The sequence below is a fragment of the Coccomyxa subellipsoidea genome (genome assembly GCF_000258705.1).
Source record: "Coccomyxa subellipsoidea C-169, whole genome shotgun sequence".
NCBI classification, from domain to species: domain Eukaryota; kingdom Viridiplantae; phylum Chlorophyta; class Trebouxiophyceae; family Coccomyxaceae; genus Coccomyxa; species Coccomyxa subellipsoidea.
In genome coordinates, this window is record NW_005178020.1 from 729,766 (window position 1) to 754,818 (window position 25,053).

The following is a 25,053-nucleotide window of genomic DNA, read 5'->3' on the forward strand; positions in this document are numbered from 1 at the left end:
GTTCACCTGCACCAGCGAAGTGACGCCTGTCAGCAGTGCCTTGTGCTTATATGATCAGCGATGCCACACGCGGCCACAATAAACTCTCCCTGTGAAGAGGGGCTCCCTGAATCTGCGCACAAGTGCACCCACAAGCTGCAGGTACTGTTCAGCATGGCGGATCCATAAGGCACACATGAGCGGGGCAACATGTATCTACCACGGATGAAAAATTTCTGACATCAGAGCCATCCCTTCTGGTCACGCCCTCATGCGATGTCTCAAGCACATGCACATGCACACGCACTGAACACAACTGAATTGCACAGCATTGCCTGATCGTTGTCGAATTTTGCAATCCCCAGGTGTCTTTGCAGCAGCACAAGGCACTGCAGGGTTCATAACACAGGGGTTGTGGGCACCTCGGGGCGGTTGCGGATGTTCTTTGCGCGGTGCGCGTAGTCGAGCGTTGACAGCGTCTCCTCCTGACACTGCACGGTCGGCGCTATCGTGGCAATCACACACGTCTTTGTGCGGCCGCCCAGCGAGTCACGCAGCAGCCTGCGGCAACAAATGACCTTATTAGAAGATATGCCCAGTCACTCCTTGTGATGCATCTACGCCATGGCATCTAGATGAGGCATGTATCAGTTGCAAGTCATGCAGACTGGGATGCAATGGGCACGCCTGCCGAGGGAAAAAGGGCTGCTTTGGTGACATCTCCAGTCACTCCATTCTTCACGCTATAAAGTATGCATGGCACTAAGGAGCTTGCTGTCTTGAGTGCACACGAGGAATGGCTCACAGAGCTCATCTGCATGCCCAGGTATAGAGGAAAGAACGTGGCACATTGTATAGGGGCAGTGCATAAAATTTCATGCCCGGAAGCCTAAAAACGGTGCAGCTGATCAGAGAGCGTGAAGGATGTGTGACTGCAACCAAGTACCGTGTGAGCTTTGAATCGCGGTAGGGCACATGGGGGGACTTCTCCACGAGCGCGGTGATGACTCGCCCTAGCGTCAGCAGCGATTTGTTGATCAGACCCGCCTCCTTCGCGCGCGCGTCCACCGCTCCCGACCTGCACACAGCCGACACCACTGAGTGTTGCAAAGTCTCCTTTTAATCACTTACATCTACCTGTGCTGTGGCTGGAAGGCCCGGTGGCAAATTTATAGGTTGCACAATCTGTGGAAGCAGCCAGCTGTGGGAGCAGCTTGGCAATGTCTGGCAAGTCAGCATGCATGCAAGCTGGGCCGAGGCACACAATTACTTTTCCACGATATGGTAGATCGCAAAGAGTGGGAGTTGCTTAAGGATGAGGCTAAAGATATCCATGGTTTTTCTGAAGGGAGCACCCAATCAAAAGTAGGATGTCAATTGCAGGAGCGTACCTGTTGACGTTTTCGGATCCGGCCAAGTCCACGAGATAGAGTTTGCCGGTCTTGATGACTTCCTCGCCCTCAGCTGATACCTCCCGCATGTGCACCTGCGCATGCATGTGCTCCCCATCTTGCGACGTCCCATTAACACAATTGCACATGTTCGAACATTGCAAGCCTCGGTAGCTGGCCGGAAGCTACAATGCGTGTTAACAGACGGCCCCATCTATCAGCCATCTGGTGGCTTTCGGTTAAAGGCACACATTAAGAACATGGAGGGCAGTTTGTTGTGCTGAGAGTATCCTGAAGGAAAGGCAAAGTGCAATTGCTGCCAAAATTGGGCGAATAGAGGGCAGCGGAGCCCACCGTGACGCAGAAGACTGAGTGGGAGCGGGAAGACTGCTTGTTGAGCAGAGTCTCGGCTGTCCTGCGCTTGGCCGAGCCGCGGTCCAGCAGCGCGTAGATGTCCACCTTGTTCTTAACTATGATTTCCTCCAGTCCCTGCATAAAATTAGTGGCCCGCCAGTGAGCCCTGTGTGAAGTATGCTCAGCATGATTTTGCTTTTTGGTACCCAAAGAAGCCTTCTAAATGAGTGTTGCAAGGGGAGTGCATCACTTCCTCAGACCGCTGCAGTCCCTTACAGCACACGCTGGAGTGATGCTGGAAGAGGGAGGGTCACAAACTCTTGTAAGAGAAGGTATTGCAGGGGATGATCACAGTGCTCTCCAAGTGACACTATCCAGAATTCACATCAATCTGACAAGACAGGAAGAAATATGTGGGACATTTGACGAGGTGGTTACGGCGATGATCAACGAGGGGCACAGACTACAAGCATCCTGCTTTGCATGTGATGTACTTAGATTGCCCCATCTAGAGGTCGTCTGAGTCATTAGGGGCCAGAGAAGTACATATTTAACAAGGGGAGTGGTCCCAGTAGCAAGCAGGGTTGACACACCTGGACAACCACACGGCCATTGTCCTCGAGCATCTTGAGCTTCTGGTCGACGGCGTCCCCTACCGCCAGCAGATCTGTGGTCTCCTCATTGTACAGCTCCAGGAAGGAGCACTTGACAGTGTACTCCGCGTCATTCTCGTCCAGGATGGAGAATATCTGGTGGATTGCGCGAGGGATCACCCCTGCCTCGTCTGACAGCTCCCCGCTGCTTCCCTCCCCGCTGTTCCTCGGACCCCCCTGTCCCCAGGCAGTCATCATGAGAATACTTTTCCAACCGCTTCTCGACGAGGCAATTGTTGCTGCCCCTACGCGTGGCCGTCTAGTTCCGAGCACATTTCCATGCGCAACCTTCCCCGGCAGTTTAAAGCTGCACTCTATCTTCTGCTCTCTGCTGCCGTTGCGATAGAGGTAGAGCTAGAGGTTACCCTCCTGAGCCCCTTCTCGCATCTCCTTTTCGAATTAAGAAGCAACCTCCAGAAACCCATAAATAGGACTGCATGGTCTTGAAGCCTCGCATAGAGTGAAATTCAGCTTGTGCATTTCACACAGGCGCTGACAGCTGTGCAAGATTCTGGAGAGTAAGTGCAAGGCTGTTGTCTGTGGAAAGGTTCATGGCTGACCTCCATGGTGTAGGTCTTCCCTGTGCCAGTCTGGCCATAGGCAAAGATGGTGCAGTTGAAGCCCTCAAGGACCTCCTCCACTATTGGCTTGATAGCCATCCTGTACAGCTTTGCCTGGCCTGAATCTGGGTCAAACACCTGCACTGAGCAAGACAATTGATGACTGCGAACGTAGTGGCAAAGCTCTTTGCTTGAACTCCTAAGAGCCTATGAGCATCTGAGCAAACCACAGAGACTACAGAGTCACCAGACACTGTCAAAGTTAGAATAAATTGCGCTGAGAAGGGGCTTAGAAGTGTAAGTAAGAGACAGATTAATGATGCGCAGAAGTGTTCTCGTTGTGTACAAGAAGGTGACCTTGTCAAAGTGGAAGGACCGCCCAAGCTGCTTTCCTCCAACGTTATGGGACACAGTGACTTCTCTTGCACGCTCATTGCAAGTAATGACCTGATGTGTCCCGTTTGCTACCTCCTCCTTGCTCAGGGGCCTGTTGGGAACAAATCCTTCAGAACATCTTTTCTGCACGACTACAAGTTTGTCCATTTGCAGATTTCTGCGAGCTTTCTAGGCCTTGCAAGTCACAAAGGCACTGTGAAGTTTGTCGTTTGCTTACCTACACCTCAGTATAACCTGGACGTTAACAGCTCCATTCCTTGAGCTCGCCATCTTGCAGTGCTAGTCTGTCTATCTTACAGCAGGATGCATAGGCGGATTTTTCACTCCAAGCACCTCGTGAGCTGATTGTTCTTTGCGAGGAAATTTCTTGTCCTGCTCAACTTGGCTGGCATGGATAGAATTCAAACGGTGAACGGGCCTCAGCCGGTGCGGAGCCAAAGTTGGACAAGCTCGTAAGCGATCACTAATTCTTGGACTGTCCTTGTCCAAAAGTGAAACGCATCTCGTGTCTCCTACTCGCGCCCTGGAATAGATCGGCACAGCTGGGTAATTTGCATGCCACACGACTGCAATTGAGTCGACACAAAGAGAAAGAATTCATTGCGTCTCTGGTGGCCTAATTGTGCTGGATCTCTTACAAAGGTTCTGTAAAGATAAATTTTCAGCCTCGTAAAAACATGTTGCAGTCACTATGAGTGTTTTTTTTCATTCAGACGAGCAGTAGTTGTTGCATGACCAAGCTCCTGTAGAGATGTTTCGGAGGAAAAAGCAAACACAGCCAGACAATAATGGCCAGCAAGGTGCCCACGAGGAGCAGCAGAACAATGATCAGAAGAAGAGCAAATTCTATCGTCGTTTTGCGCAGCAGGAGTTGAAAGGGTGGAGTCCAATCATCACCGGGAACGTTGTTGTACTGTACTTTTTAGCAGTGGCAGTCGTCTGCATAGCTCTCGGCGTGCCGATCTTGAAGGCAGCCCTCGATGTGGACGAGTACGAGATCCGCTACGACGACGCGGGGATCATGGCAGGGCGAAGTAGTGGGGAGCAGCAGGACATCCTGCTGCAGCGGAGAGGGGATGGGGTGACAAGCGTCGTAAACGTCACCATCACGAAGGACATGACGCCACCGGTGCGAACCTAAAAAAAATCATGCCAGCACGTCCCAGATGACACTGTTGACAAACGTTTACAAGGTTTGGACCAGTGTTGCGTGGTCAGCACACCTGGTGGGGCAGGCAGACAGTGCGGTGAAAATAAAGTAAAACCTCTAAATGTCTTATTCATTTAAGCAATCACATTTTATACCTGCACTACCAAGCACATTACTTGCTGAAGCACTGTTGCAGGCCATGTACCACAGAGAGGGTTGTTCCTTTCTGCAGGCCGTTTCAAACCTTCTATAATACCATTTTCTTGTTCGAATAGCAGCTTGTCAGGCAGCATTAAGGGGTCAAGACTGCCAGAGACGCAGCCAGCAATGCTGACGAAGCCATATCTGCTGCCCCTCCCAGGTGTACGTGTACTTCGAGCTGGACAGGTACCACCAGAATCACAAGCGCTATGTCCGCAGCCGCGACGACGCCCAAACAGGTACTTTGCACTGAATTGTGTGTCAGAGAAACCCATCAAGACTTTCTCAAATTTCTGTGGATCTGTTGTGCCCAGAATGAACGTCATGCGTGTCGTTGTCACGAATTGTTGCCAATTCTTCAGCAGCTACAAAGTGCTGCCCCTTCTGTAATCCTGTGAGACTGGAGGTTGTCTGCAAGGTAGACATTGCCAGCAATATTTGAGCTTGTTTCACAACGAAAGAGGTTGTATCAGGAAGGGGCACTTGTGAGGGAGGAGCACTGAAAATCAAGCTTAGAAAAGGAGGTTGCATCAGGAGGGATTATTAATTGTGAGGGAGTTTGTCTGAAATTTGGAAGCTTGCAGGCAGCGGCAACGGGGGGTCCTCCAAGTGCGCGCCGCAGCAGTATGTGAACGGGGGGCCCGACCCCAGCCTGCCCCACAACGGCGAGATCAACCCCTGCGGCCTCATCGCCTGGTCATTCTTCAACGACTCCTACACCGCCGCCGTCGTCGGCCCGGACGGCGCGCCGGTCCCTCTGGAGCTGGATGTGAGCGGCCCGCACCACCTTCTTTTCTTGTGTTCTTGTATGGGTACAGCTTGCAACTGGTCGACGGAATGGGTTTGGAGACTCAGCAAATGGAGCAGTAAATAGGCGCAAATTTCAAAACTAAATTACGAAGGCAGGCTGCCAGAAGGTCTTGAAGTACTTGCATTTGGCAAAAATTTCTTGGGATTCTGGGTTCCTAGAACTGCCGTTTAGAAGATGCGGTGGGTTTACGATCCCAAACAAGAAGGCTGGGACCTTGTGCCATGCATGCTCAACATGTTGTGCAGTGGACGCCAGCCTGGAATACAGCCCCTTGTCAATGGCAACAGACATGATATGAGCGACAGGTGTTGAAATCCCTTGTGTGTTGTGCGCGCAGCAAAGCAATATCGCGTGGCAGTACGACAGGGACCACCTGTACGGCGACTACACCCCCTACAACTTCAACATATTCCCCGACAAGCGCGGAGGGAACACCTCCGAAGTGGACGTCAGTGATAACCAGCACCTCATGGTGTGGCTGCGCCCGGCTGCGCAACCGGACTTCCGGAAACTCTGGGCGACCATCACCGTGCCCCTGGCTGCAGGTGCTGCACCTGATATCCTGTCCAAATTGAAAGTTTTACTCTGATTGCAGTTTGTCTGCCGAGGACGCGCCTTGCCTCTTGGGCAGGAAAGGTTTCCACCTGGGCTAACGAACTGCATGAACTGCATGTTTGTGGGCGTCAGCCTTCTGTTGGTCTCAAGCTGGCTTTGTTTTGTTGTTGTAAGGGCTGACATGTCCACTTCAATTGTTGGGGCATTTGCTTTTGTTGTCAAGGCATCTATTGAGGTGTGACTGTTAGGATAGGGGTGCTGTCTAGAGTTTGCAAACGACAATCGACTCGTGCCATCATCATCTGCAGCACACTGCAGTTGCAGGTCACCCCTAGCCACCAGAACTAAGGCCTGAGGTTGATGGTGCACCTTGGATGGCTAGCAGACAGTGCTGTCTGAGTGGGTGGGTCATGTTGCGAGGAGCGTGTGTTTTGGTGTGCAGGCACCGTCATCCAATTTGAGGTGGCGAACCGATACAACACCTACCGCTTTGGGGGGCACAAGGTGCGCAGCTGCCATTGTCTTGATGCATCTATCTAATATCTCCTTATTGCCATTGCTGCCGTGACGGTGATCTGTTCAACACGCTGTCGGCAAAATGCTGGTCACTCACGGGAGTGAAGGCCCACCTGTGACCTACCCGCTGTTCTGCCAGCTGCTTGTGCATCATATCATGAGGCAGGCGTGTGACAAAGATATGTGCCAGGAGTGATCATGGGCATCTTGTAGAGCTCAGGATCAGCGGATAGTCAGAGCCTCACAAGGTGCCAGGCATCCAGCAATTGGGGGCTTCCAGACTTCTACTATGACACATATCAAGGCAATCAGTTGACGGGAGTGCTGTGCGCGCAGAGCATCGTGCTGAGCACGAATGGCTGGATGGGCGGGCGCAACATGTTCCTGGGGATAGTCTATCTGGTGGTGGCGGGCCTGGCTCTGCTGACATCGGTGGCCTTCCTGTTCACGTACCACCTCGGCTGCTTCGGACTCGTGAAGCGACGCAAGTTCGGGGACATCAGCCAGCTGTCATGGAATCGCGCCAAGTGATTACATCATCATGATGCATGACGCTAGTTGCATGCTTTCTAAGTTGGGACCGAGGGTCGCGGAGAAGACTGCAAACGATGTGAGAGTAGCTAGTAGCTAGGAAATGCCAACAATCTTGACTCCTTGTGTAAAGAAAAGCTTTGATTCCGCTCCCCACTGTATGCATGATGTCCTGTAGTAGATTCCATGCAAGATGCAGCATGCATGCCAAGTACACCACAGCGACATTAATGTCTCCACTGCACAAGGATCACAATCAAGCAATAGCGCAATACAACTTGATCAAATCTGATGCATGGCATGCTTTAAACTTTCAAATAGTACACCGGACATTTCTCCTTACTCCTGCCATCCGAAGAACCTAATTTAAAAATTTTAGTCCGCACAAAACTGGACTCACAAAAGGTGTCCAAAGATCAAAGCGTTTTTGGATGACATCAAGCAGCTACAAGAGCGTCTCTGAACTGCTGGGGCGGCTTGAGCATGGGAGCGAGCCGATTCAGCTCATCAATATTGCCCAGCTGCCCACAGGCAGCCATCTCATCATCACCCCTGCTGTCCCGCACTGTGCACACAAGCCCAGCCGCCTTGAGCACCGCTTGGAATTCCAGTACCTGTTGCAATAATGACCCGCTTGAGCTGACCATCCTTTCGCAAGAAATATCTTTCACAATTCCCAGCAAACACCTATATTCCTAGGTCATCCGCATAGTCTTGAAGGCTGTGATGTCCTGCCAAGGCAAGGCCCTTTCGGCACACATAGGACCACGTCTACTGCAAATGAATAATTTACCAACCGGCATACACTGTTTCATGGGCAGAGTCCCAGAGGCTCAGAGGTAAAGAAAAGGGTATAATAAAAAGAAAAGCAGTATTGCTCACCTGTTCCTGTGTGGATGCGCGGAAGGGCGTGCCGGCGTGGGGGTTGAACAGGATAAGGTTGACCTTGCACTCGATGGCGGCCGTGAGCCTGACCAGGCGCTCTGCATCCTCGAGCGTGTCATTCACCCCGCGCAGCATCACATACTCAAATAGGACGTGGCGCCCTGCCCGTGGCCGTAGCTCGGCGTTCCTGGGATACAGCTCCTCCAGCGCCCCCATCAGCACCGCCAGCGGGTATCTGCACATGCGCTCACGTCGTTGGTGAGACACCTTACTACTTGGGAATATTATCAAGATCTTTTGAGTGCACCCAGGCGTAATGATGAAAGACAGAAGCCTTCAACCAACAGAAATGTAGAGCTCGCTTCTTCGCATAGCACAGTGGCACAGAGCTACCCAACACGGCTGGGAGAAGTGTTAAGCATGCAAGGCACATGGAGGTCATTTAGATTCAGTATGTAGACAGGTCCTGGGAACACAAAATGCACTGCATTTAGGAGTGAGCTCACCTGCGATTCAGGGGCACGATCCAATTGCGCACTTCGTCGGTGGTGGCGTGCAGGGAGACTGCCAGCTGGACCGCTGATGTCAGCGCCAGCTGGCGCATCTGCGGCACCAGGCCCACCGTGGACACAGTCACTTTGTTGGGAGAGAATTGCAAGCCCTGCGGGTGGCAGAGCACCTCCAGCGCTGTGATCACCGCCTCTGCATTGTGCAGCGGCTCTCCCATGCCCTGCGCAAATCACCATGACAGAAGAATTACTCATCCAGAACTGAGCTGCACAAGCTGCATTTTGATGAGTTTTGGCCTTAGAGCAAGCAGTTGAAACTGCTCAGGAGGTTCACGACCAAGGCCAATTGCCCCACTTAGAGGTCGTCTGAGGACTAGAGGTCATCCAAGGGGCCTGAAGAATGCCAATCCCAATGCAGCGTTGTCCCATTGCATGCCAGGACAGATGAGAGACTGCGAGCCAAAAAGGGAACAATCAGAACTTTGGGAAGGCACCACCTACCATGAAAACAATGTTGCTGATGGGTGCAATCGGCGCAGCGCCCGAGCATTCTCCCGCTGCCACCCGCTGATTGTGATCCGCAACATGCCGGCGCGCCTCCACCACCTGATAGTACACACAAATAGGGAATCAAACACCCATCATATTCCTTATCCAAGTCGTCTCTGCCCAAATCTGCACTAATAAGTCCTCCTCATCTTCTTGCTGGCATTGTGTGCATCACCAGACACCACATGTTGATGGCTCGTATTTGAGCAATATGCATAATGCAACGCATGGAAAGCAGGAAGTATCAGGAGCGGCAACAATTATATGGACCGCAGACAGCCTGCCTAGAGCAAGTGCATCAGAGAGGAAACAGTACTAAGATTTACCGTCAGTGCAAATGAAACCTGCAAGGCAGACATGCAAACAAAAATGGCAAAGCACCGCAGACCTGTTCCACAATCTGGGCGGCGGACAGCTGCGCTCGGAGGCCCATGCGGCCGGTGAAGCAGAACTGGCAGTTCTGCGCGCAGCCGACCTGTGAGGACACGCACAGCGTCGTGCGCGGCCGTGACGCGCCCGGCCGCTCCACCGGGATTATCACCGCCTCCACGCCCGCGCCTGCCGCCTCCGTGGAGTCCTATGATATAGTCACATAACACTTTAGCAACAATTTTTTTGCGCTTAGGACAGCTTAAGCGGACAAGTTGTCTAAAGTGCTGTCACATGAACTCATTGCCCTGCTAGACGAGCCCGTAGGAGCCTCAGGGAAATATGCAAGCAGTCGAGAATGTGTGTGTGTGTGTGTGTTGAGGAACAGGTGGGAAATGAGGGAGGGGCGGATTGGGCACCTGGAGGTCGAATACCATTTTACGTGTGCCGTCAGCCGCAGTGTGCACACTCCGAAGGCTCAAATCGCCGTCCACTGTGATCTTCTCCCGCCACTGCTCCCTGGATTCAACAGACACTGCAATTTGACACACCACCAAGGAGTTGTAAGAGAATTGATGCCAGACCGGCCAGTTTTGCAGTATTTGCTTTGTTCACAGGTAAATAGAGGCAGAAACACCCCTACCTGAAGGAGGCACTCAGGCCGTCCTGCATGTCAGCGGTGTCATCCAAGCTACGCACCCAGTTGCCATCATAGTACATCCACCTCCACAGCTGCCTCGCCCTCTGTGGCCTCTCCCCTGAGCAGTGTCAATGCTTTCTTGTCATCATTGAAAGCTCCCATTAGGTGCACAACAGCACCAGCAGCTTTATTAAGCTGGCGGGCATGCATTGCAGTCTTGGGGGCACGCACTTTTTGCCATTGCACGCATGTGATTTGTATTTGCCATGATGGTCAGTATTTGCAGCACGGCATACCTACAGACATGCACCACTGCTCTAGCTCGCCATATGTGAGGCTTTTGAGCATGATCTGGCCCCCGGCGTTCAGCACACCCTTCCTAGATAGGAAGGCTGCAGTGCTGCCCCTTGTCGATGTTGACGCACTAGCTTGCTCAGGATCGAGCGTTGTACAAGATTCCTGGCCCCTTAGGACTTCATGAACTGTGTCTGCAGCTCTGAGGCCTCTGGATCTTCTCTGGGCCACCCCAGGTGCCGTCCTAGAGCCCTGCACAGGCGTGAATTGTAAGCAAATGTTTGAGATGTTTACGCACACATTCCGGATTTATAACCTTGCCTGAAATGTAGAGGCTGGTTTGCTTTGTTCTGCCTGGAGGGGGCTGCGAGCTTGGCTTCGCCGACATGCCGCTCTCAGACACTGCGTCATCCGGTAAGCATGCATTGTCCTTTTGGTAAGCACTGTATGTGCTCTGTTTGAACTTGTTTTCCAGCTAAGTTGCAGACAGCATTACATATGAAAACCTTTTTCTACACAAGTAGCCCCTAATTCTGTCCTCTATCAACATAGTTCTCACACATAATACCACCTTTTCAACAAGCTCATGTTCCATCGAGCACAATATCGTCGCATTCTGCAAATCTTGCACCTTAGAGGAAGATGCTGATGTGGCAAGTGTCACATGCCCGCATGCTGTTCTTGCTCGGGACATCAGACCCACAGTGGGCATACACAGGCCGTGTGGCTGTGACTTAGGTTACAAACGTATCAGGAAAATGCTGGTATCATCCAGGAAGTGGTGCTGAGGCATGTTATCGAGTTGAGTGGTTCGGTCGACCGATGATCATCGGAAAGTGGAATTTGCTCGACAGCGATCGCTAGGCAGGACAGTGGCTATATATTGAAATTTTTGTGTTTACCGGGCTCAACTTCGCTGGAATTTCTGGGATTTAGCTTTTCGTTTTGATCGCTATTCCCTCTTTATCAAGACACTAAGATGGCGGTGCTGTATCGATTATAGTATGCATTTTCGCGGTGCGACATCGCACAAGCCGATTATCGATAAAGATATGGCTTCTTGATCTTGGGATCGGGAACCTACCGCTCCTATGCGGTCTTCAGCAGGAGGATGCCTGAAGTCAAGGGCTGCCATGTACAGCGTGATTGGTTTTGGGCTGGCATCATTCCTTTTGATCGCAGTGTACATGTTCCTGAACGGCCAGCAACACTCGCAGCTGCCGCGGTGTTGGCTGTTCGAGCCCGACGATGATGGCACCTGTGACAAGGTTTGCACAGCCTCTCACTCATTCTTCATGCCGTTCATCTCCACAATCTCACCTGTATGCACATGGATGTCCGTAAAGACATCCATCAATACCCATCAATGCAGTATCATGGCACCTTGATTGACGTTTGATAAGAAGGAGGGAATGTGTGCAATGCAGCTCACAAAGGCGCTGGGTAGCTGCAGCAGCAGCGATCTGCAGCAGAAGTGCTGCTCTCTTGCGTCGGTGTTGGCGGCTCGCCGCTGCCACTGCCGGCTGGGAGTCCCTCGGCAGGCAAAGGCCCAGCTGGAGCATGTGCAGCACCAGTGCATAAGCGCGCACCATGCAATCGTGGAGCAGCAGATCTTCAATCAGTCACCGGCCGGCGCTGACGGAGAAGCACCCGGCAGCTCCGTGGCAGTTGCCGTGAAGCCGGGGCGGAAAGTCGCGCCCGGCAGCTGGGCGGACATTGCCAAGGCGCCCGAGAGAGGGGACACCTCGGTAGACGGGGTGGCAGAGGCGGAGAGTGTATCCGGCGCAGAGGGGCTCGAGGCGAGCACAGAAGGGGATGATGGGCTGCAGGGGGAGCCAACATACTCAACATTTGGGAGTCTGGGCGGTAGCGCCTCATCGGCGGCGGCAGGGCCGGTGAAGCTGTTTGTGGGCGTGCTGACGGCGGGCAAGAATGCCGATAGGAGGGCCGCCATCAGGGCATCTTGGGGGTCTGATCGGCGCCTGCACCGGTGCGCTGCCATGCCAACCAACCAACCATCATGACATGATGGACGGACAAAATCAAGAGAACAAGCTAGCTATGTACTTTCCATGTGGCTCAATAACAGCCTGGCTTCCTGCTCTGGGGCCGTGCATGCTTGTTCAATGAGACAGTGACAAGCCGCTAGCCAGGTACACCGTAATGTGAATTCCGTTATGCTGCTGGCTAAGTGCCACCAAGAGCTTTTTGCTGCAGAAACTGAAATAGCCTGTTTTCATGGAATATCCATGGCCCAGTCTTGATGAGGGTCCAGATCTTGGCTGGTGCAAGGGCGGTGGACCCCTGACTGGCCTTGAGGGAGAATGTTTTGTGGCGCAGGGTGATGTTCTTTTCGGCCAAGCCGGTGGACGAGGCGGTGTTTGACGAGCTGAGGAGGGAGGCTGCGCAGAAGGGGGACATCGTGGTGCTGCCGCAGATCTTTGAGCACTACGACAACATCACCCACCAGACGCTGGAGATCCTGCGAGCCGCCTCCATGGACCCTTTGGCCACGCACGCACTCAAGGTGTCTGTGTACAAAACTCACGTTTTGGCCAATAAACTTTAAGTCGGTTTGCCTTTGTGATCACTTGGCGTGGTGGAATATATGTGATCAACGCCCCTGAGAGGTAGGGTGATGAATGAAACCAGGGGTAAATAATACTGGGGAGTTCCTATTCCGACCACGATCAGGCAATCCCTCTGTGATCAGCAACAAACCCATCAGGTCGACTGGCCTCGCGGCCGCTGCGGGCGCCACTTGTTTCATTGTTCCCCTTGTCCCTGGGCTGGTCTATCTTTGAAGCAACACCGGTGCAAAAGGGGTGTAGATGGCACACAAGCACAGGCCATGGGCACACCCTGACAAGCGCTACCATTGTAGCTGTCAGATTGAATCTGAGGCTTTGATTGATGTTTAAGATGCATTGGATTCCTTGTGCCCTTACCCTGAATTGCATGTTTGTCAATGCCAGCAGTCCCCCCTTCATGTTCTCCTTCTGAAAAATGCCCTTCTAATATGCCCTCCCCCCCAGATAGAAAATATTACAAATGAGGACCAGGGGTGGAGCACCCAAGTCCAAACATATCTGTGCCAGACAGTGAATGCGTGGGATGAGATGCCAAGGTGCCGTGCAGTAAAACAAGGAGGTGGTCCCCAAAACTGTACCCAAATCTTTGACATGTTTTGCAGGTGGACGATGACAGCTATGTGCATGTGGACACGCTGATGGCAGTGATGGCGAGGGTGCCTCGGAGGCGGCTGTTCATGGGGCACATAGACCGCGAGTCTGGGGGTCCCCACAGGGAGCCCTCCAGCCAGTGGTATGTGACCAAGGAGGAGTGGCCCACAGAGTCCTACCCCTACTGGGCGCATGGGGCCGGCTACGTGCTGTCCAAGGTGTGTTGCAGCCGTTCGATGCCAGTGATCGCTTCTTATCCCAGCTTCTTGAGAAACCTGCAAGATGCGAGACATGCCTTGCAGCATATGATGACCCCCATATGTTGTGTGTCGAGGCGTTTGCAATTATGCAGGGTTCCTTTTGATGTAGAAGAGATGAAATTCAGCAAGTCAGGTTACTTCACATCCTGCATTGTGCACCTGTAAGCATCCTGAAGCATATTTGAATGTGACTGGGATAATGTACAGCTGTCCGAAGTGCCGCTGCCCTCAGTATGTTTCATCTTCCATCGAGCCCCTCCAGGCCACGAATCTCCTCATATTGGGACGTCCTGAAGAAGCACTGCTTGGTTGTTTGGCAGGATCTGGTGAGGGAGGTGGCTTCGGGGGCTGCGCTGAAGACAAACAACCACCGCATATTCAAGCTGGAGGATGTGGCGATGGGGTCCTGGATAGAGTACATTGCAAAGGAGAAGGGCTGGGCTGTGCAGTATGTCAGCCACACCGGGTTCAACTTCATGGGCTGCAACCCGACTGATGTGGTCTCACACTACATCAAGCCGGACCAGGCCAGGTGTATCCATGAGCACGAGGACAAGACCTGCTGCTCGCAGATGGGCCGGCGGCGGCGCAGTCGCAGCAAGAGCCATTTCCTGTCTTTCTTCCTGTGACGGATATGTGGTTCTTGTGGTTGTCTGAGGCGTTCTGCGGTGTTTAAGGTTGCCCTGGTGGCAGTTGCTTTTCCTGACATGGTTTTGGGTCGAGCTTTCTGAATTGTTCATGTGCTTACACAGCTGCAGCTGCAGAGGCGGTGCATTGTTTTTCTGGGGGAAAAACGAGCGGTATGAAAAGTACTGGACAACACTGCCCTGAGTTTTGCTTGCTGCAAAGTTTTCTGGGTGTCAGTACATATATATGGGTTTGGTGATCAAATTTGCGACCACGAAAGTCATTTGCAATGTCCTTTCTCCAGAACAAGGCTCTGGTGCAAAGGTGTGTAATATTTTTGCAATTGCACAAGTGAGTGACAAAGGTGCTAGAAACATGCCCTCCGGGCTACTGTCAGATTAGGCCAACACAACATCAGGGTCCACCAATTTATCCATACAGCACAGTGAATTCTGCTGATGGAAAGAAAACTAGGCTCCATGCCCTTCAAGACAAAATGTTCTCACATCAAAGGGTATATCCCCACCCGGATCCAAGGAAGCATCCAATGACAAAATTAACCATTGGCGGCTTCCTGCCCTTCCATGTTGGCTGTGCAGTCACATCAGCACGTATGCAAATCAAATGCAATGGTAGCAAAAGTCCAAGTCAACGCTCTCTTGCATGCCTAGAGGTCACCATAGTCCAGTACAGACCGCTGGTTCTCAGGGGCATCCAAGTCATAGTAGCCCCGCTGTGGGGGTCCCCCCATGGGGCCCCCGTAACCCGACGGCCCGCCACCGTAGCCGCGACCGCGCATCATGGGTCCCCCCCGCGGGGGCCCCCTGCCACCGCGGCCGGGGCCCCTGCCGCCACCGCTGGGGGGTCCCATGGAGGGTCCCCCCATCGCCACGGGGCCGCCCCCCTCTGGAATCGGCACTGTGATGAACGGCCCCAGAGGCCCAGCACCTGCGGCAGCGACAGGCAGGCATTCAAATTTTATTTGTTCCTCAATTTCCTCCTGGCTGTGGGGCATCTGTTGTAACAGCTTATCTGCAAGCATTCTCGTCTGTGTCAAGGTTTGCAAGGTGCCTCTACATGAAGAGTGCCAATGAAACAGAAATGTCCAACTTCACTAGCTTCCACATGGCACATGCATCCCATATTGAGCCATACAGCATATCCTGAAACACACAAGGGTGTGCAGCATCACGCTGCAATGATAAATACTACCATTCTGATAAGGGCACGTGTGACAGGAGGCGGCTGTCGCACCTGGAGCAAGCACCAGCATCTGGCCAGGCCCGATGGCGGGGCCCCCCATGACGGGGGCGCCCATCATGTCGGGGCTGGCAAAGCCGTTGCCGTTGGGAGGGAATGGCAGCCCCGGGGCCCCCCTCCCACCGCGGCCCATCGGTCCCCCGCGGCCCCCCCAGCCTCCAAATCCTTCCTCACCCTCCCAGCCTGCGCCTGTACACCCCCAAACACGTAAAGATGGTATCACAGCAGGCAGAAGAGCTCCTGATGCAGAGGATGGTCTTGCAGACGGATTTCTGTGTGCGCTTGGATGTTCTGCTGCACTGCTGAGGGCACAGCTGACAGAATTGCCTCCAGGTTTCAGGGCACATTCTAGCATCAGGCAACCTCTGAACTGCCCCAGAGACAATCTCCAGGCAAGAAGGGAGCCCCACAATCCCATTGCCACCATCTCTCTGCAGGATCTCTTGGCCTTTCGATGCGGTGGCATCACATGAGAAGTCAAGTACCCGAGCAAGAAGAGGGAAACAGTGCAGCAGGCAGAAACGGGGCGAGCGAGCAGCTGCGCAGACACGGCCCACGCGCAGCAGTGTGCAAAACAGAGTCCGGCAAGAAGAGAGTAGCAATGCAGCAAGCGGAAAACTGGTGAGTGAGCAGCAGATGCTGGCGTTGCGCACCCTCAAAGCCGGGCGGCCCGGAGTGCGGCCCACCGGCCGCCCAGGCGGCCGCCTGCGCGCGCTCTGCCTCGGCCCTGGCGCGCTCCTCCTGCTCCTTCTTGTCGCTCTCGAAATTCTCGTAGTAGATCTGGTCGTAGATCTGCGCCAATCCACACGCCAGGTCAGCAATCACGCCAGGTCAGCAGTGCATTTTAGTCATATTCTTCCCCTGTGCAGCAACTCAGGGAACTGCTACAAGACTGCGCTGCAACAATCTAACATTTCTGCTTCTGCATGGTTCCAAGCACTATAGTTCCTCGACGTAAACACTTCTTTAAGAGAAACTGCGCCCTTTTCTCATATCTTGCCCAGCACAACGTCCCAAGCACCTCACAAGTGCATGTACACAGGCGCAAGATTGAGCGCCCAGGCTAGTGGCAGCCAACAAAGGAGCCTGCATGGAGGGGGAGGAGAAAACATTTGGGTGTGACTTGTACCTTCTCACGGTGTGCTTCCAGTACGGCAGTGTGCTTCAGGCGGATATGCTTGAGCACATACTCCTTCCCCACAAACAGCTTCTGGCTCAGCTTGCACCCATATCTGCGCGCACATGTCTTCATGAGCACATAGATTGTTCAGGAGAGCACGTTGTGCCAGTCCACTACGGAGCAAGGTTCACCGAGAATGCAGCGGAGTTCAGACCAGGCAAGCCTCCATACAGGCTCTGCCGACCCATTGCTTCCAACTCTGAGATCTTCCCCGCTGACTGACTCCATGGCGCTGCCTCTCTCTCTCTCTGATATCACACTGCCCAGGTGGCTGCCTATCACTTGCGCTCTCTGTGTATGTGCTTGCTCACCAAACGCAAGAAGCCACGCAACGAAAATACACTGGCTTGGCAAGTTAAGACGCAGCTGATGTTAGATCAAGATGATGAAGCAGCTAGTATCATACTATACGGCACTGTTTGGCGTCATGGCAATGAGACTGCCTTTAATCAATGAGACTGCAACATGCTCTTCTAATACTTTGCATAAAAAAGATTGCTTTCGAGACTGAGAAGGCACACTGGGCTTTTCAAAGCGCTGTCATATCAGCTGCTGCTGCATAGCTGTATGACTTGGCCTCTTCTGAGAATAGCTGTCTGCTCTTTGTACAGGCTTCATGTCTTCATTTCTGTCATGGATACTTCTAAATTTCCCAAAGCATTGCTTGCAAATGAGTGCGTAGACAAAGACCGCTCATCTGTTCATTTGCCATGCTGTCCCCTTGCTGAAAGAACCTGGCCAGTATACTCGCAACGGAGGCAACGGCGATTTCATCACATATAAAGGGCAATTAATGCAGAACCAAACACGCATGAACTCATGATTGAGGGGACGCACTTGTTTTCCTCGATCTGCAGAACCTGGTCCTCAACCCACTCCTCCACCAGCTTCTGCACCTGCAAACAACATCCATTTGGTTGCACAATCAGCATCAGAGCGCTGGATCTTTTCGGCTGCAGGTGCCAGGGCAACGTTGCCGTGCCTTGAACCCACTATGACAACTCTCCTCAGCTCTACAACCTCCCAAAGCATCCTGCCTTTTGGTCATGTGAGGGGATGTCCTGCGATCTAGACTGATCCCCATGTATGCATTCTTCTGCAATGAATTTTCAACACAGGAAGGAACCAGATTTCTCACCTTGTCTCTCTGCAGGTAGGCCTCCACAGGATCCCCTGCTGTCAGCCGCTTCTTCCACACAGCATCCACCTGCTCTTCCAGCGCCTTGAGCTCCTTGCCCTCTGCATGTGCCAGCCATGTTCTTACTGCTCTGACGCCTCCCAACACAGATGCTGTACTCCCTTGATGCCCTTCCCGTGTATAAGTTGAGCACATTGCTTACAAAACTTCTCCTTAGGGACATGCCTGCGCGTGTGAATTGGCAATTCTCTCCAAAGACCGTCATGACAGGTCCAAAACTAGCCCCACACCGAAGAATGGAATCCCTCGGTCAGAGCAATTTGAGCGCTCTGTGTCTTACTATATAGTATACGCATGCAGGTACACTGCACGCTTGTGGGGCCCCACCTTCAGCCTCGTCAGGCTGCTCGCCCTCCTCGGGGCGGGGCCCTCGAAGAGTGCGCTTGGCAGCGCTGACATCAGCGGGGTCCTGCAGCTCAGCGCCGCCGTAGTAATCAAGGCTGTGCACCCGCCACAGGTACGTCAGCTGCAGGTCCAGCTGCCCCACCTGCTCCTCATATCCCTTTGTGGCAGCCTCCTCACCCACCTCGCCCTCTGCACACCACACAACTCTCCTTAAGTCAGCATAATGGTGAGCTCTGTGCCACGCATGATGCATGAACCTTGGTACTTTCTCTCACTCCGGCAAAAACCCGCACTTACGTGAGGTCAACGCCTTCTGTTGGCTTCAAACGTGCTCGCGCAAAATTTTGCCGGAATGAGAAAAGAGAAAGACATAAATACCCTCGGACACCACGCGCATGTTACTGGAGTCACATGCACGAAGGTCTGGCAACAATTTTTAATGTATTACTGAATTAGGGCGTCACCTTTGGCAGGCTCTGCGGCGGTAGCCTGGGCCTCCAGGGGGTTGCTCTCGATGCCCTTCTCTGCGTCCAGCTTCAGCATGAGCTCCTTGCTGAGCGCCAGATCAGCCTCCACCCTGGCAGCCTTCCAACCGGCCCCAGGCACCGCTGACTGCGCACAATTTTACAGAAGTAATTCAACCTCCTTCAAGTGCAGATCTGTCCATGTGGACACTCCTCATTGGATTGGGGTGTCAGCTGCCTCATGGAATGGACATGGCAAAGCTTGAATGGTGTGCTACACACCGAGCTCGTCTCTGCGTCCAGTTCTTTGTCATCTCCCTCTTTGGCCCCATCAGCAGCGCTCTCCTTCTCAGCAGAGCCGTCCGCATGGCCGCTGCACAGAGACAGACACAGCTAAATATTCGGCCATCCCGTGCCAGCACTGTGTGCAGTTATCACCTCCCCTCTCGGATCCCCTCCCCTCCCTCCGCATTTCCAGCCCACACTCAAGCTCCCATGACACTTGTGAATGTCACATTTTACCCATGTACCACAAAAGGCAATGGCAGACGAGGAGCAGGAGGCTCTCGCTCACTTCTGCACATCGGCAGCTGCCCCTTCCCCTGTCCCCTGGTGGAAGGAGGGCGAGGCAGGGTCCAGCTTGCCCTCAGCCAGGGCCTCTCCAAAGGCCTCGGCGGCCGCCTGCGCATCGGTGTTGCGCTGCTCTAGCGCCACCATCAGCTGCCGGGGGTCGTACTTCTTACGCATCCTGCCACATGCAATGCACATCATCAGATGCAGACACTCCTGTAGTCGAGCTGCTCTGGGAGTAGCGACCCTGGAATTGGAGAAGTTGACAAGATCTACAACCCTCACTTTACAGAATAGCAGAGCATTCTACTGTGATGAGACCAAGTTTGAATCAGCCGACATCTGACCAAGCTTTATGTTACAGCAGCATCTGGCCTAAAGAAATACGAATTTTAAAAGGCAAACAACTGGGCCCATGCCTGTCACCAGATCTTGAGTCAGCTAGCTGACAACAGGTGAACTAAGGCCGGGCGGCGCACCAGTCCAGGTTCTGCTTCTGCTGGAACTCGGCGCGCGTCTCGGAGCCCCAGTACTGTGCCAAGTACTTCTGGTACTCCACCTGAGCGTCCTCCGGCGTCACATCATCCGACAGCCGCATCATGAACTCCTTGTATGACATCGGGCCCCTGCCAGCACAAAACCCTTTTTCAAGTCAACTCAAACCTTTCTTCATGTCAAGTTTAGCAGGAATAAGAAAAATTCCTGTTCTTGTCACCTTACATAAATATCTCCTAATTTGAAGGGGACATTCAGCAAGGCCTCATGTGAACAAGGTGTGTATCCGTGTGCATGCTAGCCTGGGACTTGATGAAAGGCAAATACTGAAATCAGGCTGGGGATGCATGTGAAGGTTGGTGCGCACGTCTTTGCCGGTGGTGGGGAGGGGAATCTGCGGCCGTAGGGTGGCCGCCCGCCGTAAGGCTCCTCCTCAAAGCGCTCCCGGTATGGGCCCCGCCTGTCGCTGAACTGGTCTGGGCCTCTGGCACCAGGGGGGCTGCACATGCACATTTATCCAAGCCCGTTAAAACCAGCAGCATGGTTGCAATGTTAGTAGCAATTTTCTACCACTGCCGCAAATTGCCCTTAACATGATACATGCGCATGCATAATGCTAACAAAAAAGTTATATTCTGGCATGCTAATCAATGGGTGAGTATCCAACAATACAGTCACACATGCTGCCATGACCCTGACCAAAAGATGCACATTAGAAGCCTTACAAGCGATCGTATGCATCGTCCTCACGGCGATAGCGCTTGTTGTAGGGCGGCGGAGATCTGCGATAGCGTGGCTCTGGAGAGGTGCTCCTTGGTCTCCGATCCCGATAGCCCTGGGGCGGATAGGGCGCTCCCCCACCCATGCGCCTGTCTTCGCCTCTTCTTCCAGGCGGCGGAGGCGAACGTCGCCTTTTGCCTCCTCTCATCTGCCTAACCCCAGGTATGGATGTGATCAACTCTCCTTCTGGAAAATGTCGTCGAGCACAGACTCACGGAGCTCCAGCTGCCTGACACATCGTCTTTTTGAATGTACAATGTCAAGGTTCAGGAGACTTGGATCCTAGGAAACAAGCTGGCTGTTCTGCAGTCGCGTGACTGTGCTGCTCACACTGCAGATTTCTGTCCCCTACATCTCGCAGTCTTTCTGATAAAGTTATGTGATGACTGCCAATAGGCCTTGGCACTCAGACGTACAGGGTACTTAAGCACTCTCGAGGAGGCCCATTGTAGAAAAGATCTTGCAAGCTGACTGCTGTTCCCTCACCTGTCTTCCTGGTGCGGGACGGTACAAGTACGTCTCGAGTTGACACAGTGTTTTGAGAGGGGCGTAGGATCCTTTGTACCCAAGCAGCATAAGAGTTTCCTGGTCTTGGCTATCTCAATCAAAACCCTAAATCAAGGGTCTGAAGACCCCACAAATTAGCAGACCTAGGGAGGTAGTATATCGAACCTGCAGCAACATTCTCATTATTGGCAGCAGCGCGTCTTTTCCGCTCATACTCGGTGAAAGTTCCTGGTTAATGTCACATAGAACGGCGATGTCCGCTCCAAGAGGATACGTGCGCGAAACGACGGCCACTCCAAGGTTGTGCGCTGCTTTCATCCTGTCTATTAATATTATTTCTGCAAGAGTCTGCATTTGCTTGCTTGGGCTGTTTAACGCCATGATGCCCTAAAGATCACATTTATCTTTCCAACAGTGCTAGAATGGCCAAGGGGAGTCGTGACTTGCCTTCCGAGCTCTGGGGCACCTTGACACGAACGAGCTTGCCCAAGCAGCCTGCACGTGCCGAGCATTCAGCAAGATGCTGCCTCAAAAAATGGACTTTACCATCGAAGCTTTCAACCAATTTCAGTGGGACTTGTGGCGTTGGGGCAATGCAGAAATGGTAAAGCTGGTGCTATGGCCAAGTGATCCAGAGCAATTGCAAGCTTGGGTGCAGAAACTATCTGCAAAGGGAATGAGCGCTTCACGAGAGGCGCAAAGCATCACTCTTGCATCGTGAGCGGAGCTGCCAGAGCCCAGCATTGATGAACTGTTCGGCATAGTCATGCAGTGCAGCAGATTGAGGTTTGTGAATCTGTATACGATGTCAGGCCAGCTGACACTGCCACCGCTGCTTTTTTTGCACCATCTGATCATCACATCGGAGGAGAAGCTCTGTGACGCGCAGCTGCACAGCATCACCCATATGCAGAACCTGCGCACCTTGCGGCTGGCAAGGAACACGCCTCCAGAAAATTCTCTGAAGCCGCATGCATGCTTTGATGCAACACACATGCCAAGTTTGGTGAGAGTCAGCCTAGTGTATGTGCAGTTTGTAGCCATTTCGCTGCCTCCAAGCTGTGATCTGCATGTCAGTGGAATAACGTGGTGGCGATCAGAAAGCTTTAAAACTTGGGGGCGTGTTGTCGGACAATGCCGTGTTCGCGGCACTGCAATTTGCAGTGGCTGGAGAATCTCATGTGCGCCAAAAGCTGCACCTCACTGCAATTCAGAGGGAGCAATGTGGGCAATTCTGGGACTCCTGTATCTTTCCTGGGTCCAATCTTTGCACAATTGGGGGCCTTGTCCTCAGGTTCCATGAACCTCCATGTCACCATTCCAAGCCATCTGGCATTGCGCAAGCTCAATGTGTGGTCCAGACAGGGATGGCCAGGTCATTGAAAATTGGTTGGGGGGGCCTGGACTCTTGCTGAAAAATCTCGGGGCTGCGCCCCGAGATTTTTCAAAGTCGCCTGCATTTGTCTCGGGGCTGCCCTGAGAGTCCAGGAAATTGTCTCGGGGCTGCAAAATTTTGGTTGTGTCAGTTCTTTTCACTGTTCATTACTTACAAGTGAAGCTCCTGTCTACTCTGCCCATTCTCTGAGGAAAGCCTCATCTTCTGGGACACTGGGCACCTCACCTAGCACTACCTCAAAAATTCCTCAGCTTGGTCAACATCTGAGGATACCTCATCATCCTAAACATCTGAAGTCATTCGCATGCTTCCCTCAGATTTTGTGGATGGGGAACTTAGTCAATTTTTGCTAATTCTTACATAAGCCCAATTTGCAAAGAACGTCAGGCCTGCATCTAGGGATACTCCCTGCAATAAGCTGCACTCGTGCCTGATGTATCCTGCAAAATGACGCACACCCCTGAGATTGGCCCCTCATTGCCCGATGTTTGTCGGGGCTATCCCGACTTTAGGTCGAGATCACTTCGGGGCACGTTCCGGAAAATTTGTCGCTTCGCTCCAAATTTTTCCGGTAGTCCCCGGAAAAATCCCTGACACCCGAAATTTGAAGCCTATCCCCTCCGGAATCCGGAGGGGATGGCCAACCCTGGGTCCAGATGGTTAGGTCTGTCATTTGAGAATGCTGCAGCCACTGCCAAGACCATGGAGTGGGCTAAGCTGTACTGTTTCCGTGGGGAGTCACCGGCATCTACTACGTCGGCTATCAAGAACTTTACTCAGGCAATGCTTGCTCATGGCAAGGAAGTATGCAAGGGTTACAATGGGTTCTTTGGGTGGCTTGCTGTCGACGCAATGGCCAGTGCCGGTGGTGCCACAGTTATGAAAGTATTTGAGCTGACGCATATTTATAGCTGTGGTGAATGCCCTGACTGCTTGGGACAGACTGGGAAAATCGAGTGTCAGGGTACAATGGGGCAACATTTCTTTCTTGGTGAGCGAAACTCTTGGGCTTGAGGAGGTCAGCGGCAGTGGCTGTTCATTAATGCATTGATATTCATGCGCAGTACGTACTGTATACAAGTTGTGTATGGTACCAACTCCTGACAGGATTCTTACACTTGATCATGGAATGTGCTCTCCAGTAGCATAGTAGTCAGCAACGAAGCTCGTTTTGCTGCTTGCGCGCATGACCGAGTACCTACTAAAGTATATAGGTAATATGTTATTCAGAAGTGGCTACAGCAAGCAATACCACTCCAGCATTCCAGAGATGGAGTGTCCAAGTTGGAGACTCTCAGAACAAGGCGGGGAAAAAGCACATTACATGGAAGGACACCTGGTTTTCACCGTTTTACAGGGCAGTGGCTTTGAAGTGTAATTTAGTCCTTGGTCGCTTTCGGTCCTTTGCAGCCGGTCCTTTGCAAACTTTCAAAGTTTTGTCACAATTGCGGTCATTTATCAACCAGCACCCAGTAGACACGTGAACAATGACGCGCGTGCAAGCTGCATGCATGACGTGCACAGCAATGTCATCTCCCCCGCAATCGATCCATGGCAATCGGCAGATTCTGTTTGAATTGCTCTATGCCCAATTTGCTGCCTTCTGCTGCTGACCAGCTGGAGGAGATGGCTCCATAAGAAATACCCAGGATGCCCACCCCAAATGTGCAGAATGAGGCCAGATACACTGCATATGTTGGTATATCCCAATGCTGTACCACCTGCACCAGAATGCACCCCTCAAAAGCTGGAATTATGAACCATCCACTGGCACAAAAATATGAGTCGTCTGCAGCAGGACATCTACAGGCAGCAGGTCATCGTAAGCTTTGCAGATCACCAACCAGCTCTAGCTACGGTATGTAAATTTACAGTAGCTTGCTGAATGCTGTGATGGTACCCTTGCGTGGTTGAGACTGGAGCCCTGGCATCTTGGACATGCCGGCGAGCCATGCATGCAGATATCCCCATAACTAAGGCTGCAGGGGAAGCTGACCAATGGCAGGAAATCGCAGGGCCTCCAACACCTTCAGGTAGTAGAACAAAGGCAGGCTGAGGAAGCCTGTGAAGGTGGGAATGCCAGAGAATATGATGATGCGGCGCAGGATGCGCGCAGAGATCTCTTCTGGCACTTCCTCGTCAGAAGTGCTTGCAGATGGCTGCTCTTCCCACACTGCATCGACCTGTAGCGGCTGCCTTGAAGCCGTCTCCTGCTGGACAACCGCCTTCTTTGGCTGCATTCACCACAAAAGAGGCCCTCAGGTGGTCAGGTTGAAAGTCGCCAGGATGCTGAAGAGGTGCATGCATGCAGAACTCCGTGCACCCTGCTGCGTGAAACCTCTTGGTCGATTGTGTACCTTGTTGGCATTTTTTGCAGGTGTACCAAATCCCTTCTTCTGGCAGGTCACCACCGCCAACTCTCGTCGACAGCATGGCCTCGATGCTG

General features: G+C 52.7%; 7 protein-coding genes across 7 annotated transcripts; 3 read left to right on the forward strand and 4 right to left on the reverse strand.

Moving 5' to 3' along the window:
• Positions 1-377: 377 nt before the first annotated feature.
• On the reverse strand, positions 378-3,603 carry COCSUDRAFT_20645 (kinesin-domain-containing protein; the record flags this gene model as incomplete). Its single annotated transcript, XM_005643049.1, has 8 exons — positions 378-540; positions 926-1,057; positions 1,371-1,465; positions 1,725-1,859; positions 2,318-2,554; positions 2,938-3,075; positions 3,295-3,424; positions 3,551-3,603. The coding sequence occupies 8 exons, from the start codon at positions 3,601-3,603 to the stop codon at positions 378-380; spliced, it is 1,083 nt and encodes a 360-aa protein (XP_005643106.1).
• A 481-nt stretch (positions 3,604-4,084) lies between these two features.
• Positions 4,085-7,244, forward strand: COCSUDRAFT_31701 (Lem3/Cdc50; the record flags this gene model as incomplete). Its single annotated transcript, XM_005643050.1, has 6 exons — positions 4,085-4,462; positions 4,845-4,923; positions 5,239-5,453; positions 5,833-6,040; positions 6,493-6,554; positions 6,903-7,244. The coding sequence occupies 6 exons, from the start codon at positions 4,085-4,087 to the stop codon at positions 7,095-7,097; spliced, it is 1,137 nt and encodes a 378-aa protein (XP_005643107.1). The 3' UTR covers positions 7,098-7,244.
• A 290-nt stretch (positions 7,245-7,534) lies between these two features.
• On the reverse strand, positions 7,535-10,397 carry COCSUDRAFT_60231 (hypothetical protein; the record flags this gene model as incomplete). Its single annotated transcript, XM_005643051.1, has 8 exons — positions 7,535-7,711; positions 7,980-8,217; positions 8,489-8,712; positions 8,993-9,097; positions 9,429-9,617; positions 9,829-9,928; positions 10,053-10,167; positions 10,346-10,397. 8 exons carry the CDS (start codon positions 10,395-10,397, stop codon positions 7,535-7,537), a joined length of 1,200 nt encoding a protein of 399 aa, XP_005643108.1.
• A 1,133-nt stretch (positions 10,398-11,530) lies between these two features.
• COCSUDRAFT_60232 (hypothetical protein) lies at positions 11,531-14,414 on the forward strand (the record flags this gene model as incomplete). The annotated part of the gene is made up of 5 exons (XM_005643052.1): positions 11,531-11,611; positions 11,771-12,333; positions 12,684-12,870; positions 13,537-13,743; positions 14,106-14,414. The coding sequence occupies 5 exons, from the start codon at positions 11,531-11,533 to the stop codon at positions 14,412-14,414; spliced, it is 1,347 nt and encodes a 448-aa protein (XP_005643109.1).
• Positions 14,415-15,079: 665 nt separating this feature from the next.
• Positions 15,080-21,264, reverse strand: COCSUDRAFT_68267 (hypothetical protein; the record flags this gene model as incomplete). The annotated part of the gene is made up of 13 exons (XM_005643053.1): positions 20,650-21,264; positions 20,292-20,423; positions 19,909-20,055; positions 19,434-19,607; positions 19,142-19,232; positions 18,860-19,007; positions 18,378-18,584; positions 17,991-18,091; positions 17,690-17,748; positions 16,802-16,904; positions 16,326-16,464; positions 15,667-15,861; positions 15,080-15,360 (listed from the first exon to the last, which is right to left on the reverse strand). Exons 1-13 carry the CDS (start codon positions 20,850-20,852, stop codon positions 15,080-15,082), a joined length of 1,980 nt encoding a protein of 659 aa, XP_005643110.1. The 5' UTR covers positions 20,853-21,264.
• A 1,759-nt stretch (positions 21,265-23,023) lies between these two features.
• COCSUDRAFT_34518 (hypothetical protein) lies at positions 23,024-23,601 on the forward strand. The gene has a single exon (XM_005643054.1). It carries the CDS (start codon positions 23,287-23,289, stop codon positions 23,488-23,490), a length of 204 nt encoding a protein of 67 aa, XP_005643111.1. The 5' UTR covers positions 23,024-23,286; the 3' UTR covers positions 23,491-23,601.
• A 568-nt stretch (positions 23,602-24,169) lies between these two features.
• COCSUDRAFT_9085 (hypothetical protein) lies at positions 24,170-24,823 on the reverse strand (the record flags this gene model as incomplete). Its single annotated transcript, XM_005643055.1, has 2 exons — positions 24,170-24,328; positions 24,635-24,823. Coding segments are annotated over 2 exons (348 nt in total), but the record flags the coding sequence as incomplete, so codon positions are not given.
• Positions 24,824-25,053: the final 230 nt, after the last annotated feature.